This window comes from Myotis brandtii, unplaced genomic scaffold (genome assembly GCF_000412655.1).
Source record: "Myotis brandtii unplaced genomic scaffold, ASM41265v1 scaffold112, whole genome shotgun sequence".
Lineage (NCBI taxonomy): Eukaryota > Metazoa > Chordata > Mammalia > Chiroptera > Vespertilionidae > Myotis > Myotis brandtii.
In genome coordinates, this window is record NW_005353838.1 from 14,446,176 (window position 1) to 14,451,074 (window position 4,899).

At 44.3% G+C, this 4,899-nt stretch overlaps 1 protein-coding gene across 2 annotated transcripts in view; it reads right to left on the reverse strand.

Annotated features, from left to right (window-relative positions):
- SEPT2 (septin 2) overlaps positions 1-4,893 on the reverse strand; it is a 31,175-nt gene extending 26,282 nt beyond the window's left edge. For both annotated transcript variants that reach the window (XR_001363838.1, XM_014546698.1), the window contains exons 1-2: positions 4,869-4,893; positions 1,052-1,081 (exon numbers count right to left, since the gene is read on the reverse strand). Coding sequence is in view for 1 of the 2 variants with exons in the window: in XM_014546698.1 (XP_014402184.1) it covers positions 1,052-1,060 (9 nt within the window). In the remaining variant the exon portion in view is untranslated. The remainder of the gene's footprint in view (positions 1-1,051; positions 1,082-4,868) is intronic.
- Positions 4,894-4,899: the final 6 nt, after the last annotated feature.

Below are 4,899 nucleotides of genomic sequence, written 5' to 3' on the forward strand. Positions count from 1 at the left end.
GGGCTGAGGGACCCCCCCCTCCCCCCGAGTGCACAAATTTTTGTGCACCGGGCCTCTAGTATATATATAAAAGACTAATATGCAAAGTGTCCCCTCGGGAGTTCGACCGGGAGAACGGGAGTTCAATCACTCGCTATGACGTGTGCTGATCACCAGGGGGCGGCGCGGAACATGGTGGGGGACCAGCAGCGGCAGGGCGCTGAGGGAGCAAGGGAAGGAGGAGGTGGGGAACCTGATTGGCCCTGATCACCGGCCAGGCCTAGGGACCCTACTTGTGCATGTGTTTTGTGCACCCGGCCTCTAGTACTTGTATAAAAAACAAAAACTAGCATGATGCTTATGCATCAGATACTAATACCCAAAGATTCAAAAATGAAAGGCAAAAAGAATATAATCTTGTAATTTAAACCACAAATTCTGCTTTCCTCCACGTCTTTTAAAACTAATTTATTTCAGGGCTCTGGGCTAATCTGCAAAAGATAATATAAACCAATTTATCAAGTTGAAGAGCCCCATCAATTTCATCATGATAAATTATTAGAATTTTAAATTATTATGTGATTAGTCTGCTGGGAATGACCTATGGAGGCTAAATGGGTTGTTCTTGATGTATTTAGAAACAAGAAATTGGAAATCTGAGAGAAAAAAAGCTCAAAGCTTTTAGGACAATTAAATTAGAACATTGTCTTAATGAATCAAATAGACCAACTATATTAAAAATAATGAATCAGCTATACCATAGTTAGATCAGCTATATTAAAGATAATGCCTGGCTGGTATAGCCTAGTGGTTGAGTATGAACTCATGAACCAGGAGGTGCCCAGGTTGCGGGCTCAATCCACAGTAGGGAGTGTGCAGGAGGCAGCTGATTAATGATTCTCTCTAATCACTGATGTTTCTCTCTCTCTCTCCTCCCGTTCTCTCTGAAATCAATAAAAACATACTTAAATAAAAATAATAACGAATCATAAATTTTGACTGTAAACAGTTACAGTTTGACTGTAAAGCCATTTCTGCTCACACTGTAGATACAGGAATTATAAGTTCTTACCTTAGACATCTTCAGTGAAGTTCCGTCAATCTGTAAAAATACACAGGCATATATCCATAATGCATACACGTATTTAACTTAGCATGAATTGACGTGAAAAACACACATAAGGCATCAATAGCTTGTTCACTCAGCTTCTCAATTACATCAAATACTTCCCCAGAAATGGTAAAATTGTATCATTATAAAGACAAGTTAGATATGAATTAGTTCACAAAAGCAACCATATATTTCTATGTATATATATATACATCATTCCATATTTTCAAGAATATTCAGACTTTCTTTAATAATGAGTATATGTTAGGTACTACAATCTCAGGTCACACCAGGAGAAGACAAGTTTCCATGACCTCTGGAACTGGTCTTCTCTCTTTGAACCTTTTCAACAAGAAAGGGGTGCCTGGCTCAGCTGATTGAGCGCTGGCCTGTGCACCGAAAGGTTGCCGGTTCAATTCCTGGTCAGGGCACATGCACGGGAGGCAACAGATTGATGTTTCTCTCTCTCTCTTCCTCTCTCTAACCATGTAATCAGGTGAGGATTAAAAAGAAAAAGAAGAAAGGAGTGCTTGGGGAGTACTGTGCTACCTGGCTGTCAGAGATTCCTAGAGCGCTTGAGAATTAGATTTTGGCACTGGGGCATACAGAGCAATATGAACTACATTTATAAGCAAAGGAAAAAGGACTGAAGGCAATTGAGTTTTTGAGAAATGTGACAGTTTTAGAGTTATCTGGAATTTTCATGCAAATTTTAGAAGCCCTGAAACTTTGGGAAATGTGTGGGATCTGTTGGCTAACCTTTGGTAACAAAGTCAAGAGATCTGAATGCAGTCAAATTTTATTCTCTCTAATTTTATTCTTTCTAATAAAGCTTAGAAACTTTATTAGAAAGCTTCTTTCAATTTTCTGCCCCCCACTTCCCACAAATCTTTTCATGAATGCTTCAGACTCTTAAGTTTCTCTTCCAAATGGAAATGTTTCCAACCACCTCTGAAGAAACGAGGCCCCTGCACCCCAGTGTATGGCTTGGTTAACCAAGGTTAAGATAGGATTTCTAAGGAATTTGTTTCAAAGAACCAGCTTCTGGATTTTATTTAACCTTCTATTGCGATACTTTGTTCATCATTTCTTCTTCTTCTTCTTTTTTTTTTTTTTTTTAGAGAAGGAAGAGGGAGAGAGAGAAACATCTATGTGAGAGTGAAACATGTATCAGCTGCCTCTTGCACACCCCTTACTGAGGATCGAGCTTGCAACCCAGGCCACGTGCCCTCACTGGGAATCAAACTGGAAATCTTTTGGTGCACAGAATGGCACCCTAATAACTGACCTACACTGGCCAGAACCATTTTATTTAAATTTATTGATTTTAGAGAGAGAGAGAAAAAGAGAGACATTGATTTGTTGTTCCACTTATACATTCATTGGTTGTTTCTTGTATGTGCTCTGAAATCTTGTCGAATCCGGACAATGCTCTCTAACCAATTGACCCACCTGGCCAGGGTTCCACCTCCCCAGTTTTAACAGAGCCTAATTTATAAACAGCTACGTACTATAAAAATCTCTTTTCAAAGTTGCTTAAATTTTCTTCACAGCAGTTACATATTTTTAAAAATTTCAATTGTTTTAAAAATATATTCTTTTTAATTTGTAGAGAGAGGAAGGGAGAGGGAAAGAAACATTGATGAGAAACATCATCAATCAGCTGCCTCCTGCACACCCCCTACTGGGGATCGAGCCCAAAACCCTAGCATGTGCCCTAACCGGGAATTGACCCATTGACCTCTTGGTTCATGGGTCCAGGCTCAACTGCTGACTCACATCAGCTGAGGACAAATTGCTTTTCTTTATGCACCTGGTTTTCAGTGAGAAAGTCTTGACACTTCCCAAGCAATACTCACATTTTCCAAAAAAGATGAACGATGGATAAAACTGGATTCTTGGCAATATAAACATATTCTGCTGGTGACATTTATATTAATGGACTACCCATAACTACCATTTATCAACATGTTACTCTTGTATTTTATATACATTATCCCAAGTCCACAAAATGACTCTGCAGTGTAGGACCTAGAAGGTTCATAATCCCTTATCTAGAGCCCTTGGAATGTTCTGGCATTCAGATTATTTGGATCTAAAGAAGATACATGTACAGTATATCCCATAACACCCTCAATGGTATCTCGGGCAGCACCCCGCATCCAAATGTATTTTATGTAGTGACATGTATGACAATTAGCAAAAAGGGGGATAAATATGGACTATACATATGGATTCAGCCCAGTTCTACTGCCAAATGAGTTTTGGTGTCCTCTCTCTGGAAAAAGAAAACTGTTGTTTTTTTAGCAGCTTGTCTTTGGTGTTGGATATAAAAAGGGACCTGAATCACATTTATGAATGATAGAGGTTCCACTCTCCCCTGCTCATTTCCCTAGGTCACCCTGCTAATCTGACCAAATGGAAAAGCCCTTGTTCTTTACCCTGGGCTGCTGTGCTGGGTGAGAGATCAGGATGGACAGTGGAAAGAAGTGTCAGGATATCCTTTTCAGCCGAGATCATTGCCAAGATTTGACAGAGCAGCACACAGTGAGTTAGGAAGTTGGGCGGTGCAAAGAAAGCCTGTGTCGGAACTACCAAAAATGGAAATCGTGAACCTCCAACTACAAACACCAGGAAGCAGCTATCGTGACCCCTTACACCAGTAGGTCTCTCTCCTCATGACAGTAAGTCTGTTTTGGGACATACTTATTTTGAGGTATTATAACAGTGAGTCGTTCAACAAATATTTGGGAACTTACTAGGTGAGGGTCACTGTGCTAGGCAAAGGGTAAAGGTGACTAAGTTCACACATCCCCTGCCCCTCACAGGACAACTACCATACAGTAAGTAGGACAAAGGCTAACATCAGGCCAACATCTATGCCGGCCGTAGGAAATCTAATCTGGACCAAGTCCTGAATAGCAGAGCTGGGACTAGGCAAGCAAAGGGCAGAAAAGGTTGGGAGGTAGCTGGGTTCTAGACAAAAGAAAGGGTTTGGGCCCAAGCCAAAAGACAGACCACAGCAGTTTGAGCAGTTCAGTGTGGTTGGTCACGTGTCTATGGGGGAGGGCAGACAAGGTAAGGGTGGTCCTGGTAAAAAAATTAGGCGGAAAAGTAAATGGTGGCCAGGTCTTGTGGGTCCTGTGGACCACGTGAGAGTTGGGGCTTTACAGAAAGCAAGGGCAGCCGCAGATGGGCCTCCTCCCCTCAGGCCTTCAGGGGAACGGTGGAGCCTCTCCCCTGCAGCCAGACAGCCAAGGAGGCAAGGACTTCTGGAGGCTTCCCTTCTGCCAGGGGCTAGCGAGAGGAAATGGCCCATGTCAAAGGGACAAAAGGATGGCCGCACGACAAAAGCACTCTCCCTCCGGACCACGACCGCCAACTGCGCGTCCTGTACCCCTGACCAACTACTGAAACAGTTGCACGGAATTATCACACAGAGCGAGCAAGGGGTCACTTGGGTTCTCCCGGGACACACCCTGTCGTTTCCGCCGGAGCCAGGGCTCCCGGGGGGCGGGGTCCGGGGAGGGCCCGGAAGGCTGGGAAGAGGGTAGAGGAGGGTCCGGGAAAGGACGGGGGAGGATAGAGAACCTGGGAGGGCGGGGAGGACCAAGGACCGCAGGCTGACAGCCCCTCCCCCACACTGCGCGGTCACCACCGCCGCTGCGCCCCCCGGGACGGCTAACCGCCATCCAGAGTGGGCCCCCTACCCCTTCTGTGCCAGCCCCACAGTTCGCATCCCGGCAGCAGCGGCGGGGACCCACGGCGAGACACTCACCGCGGAGGAGCCGAAGAAAAGCCAACCGACC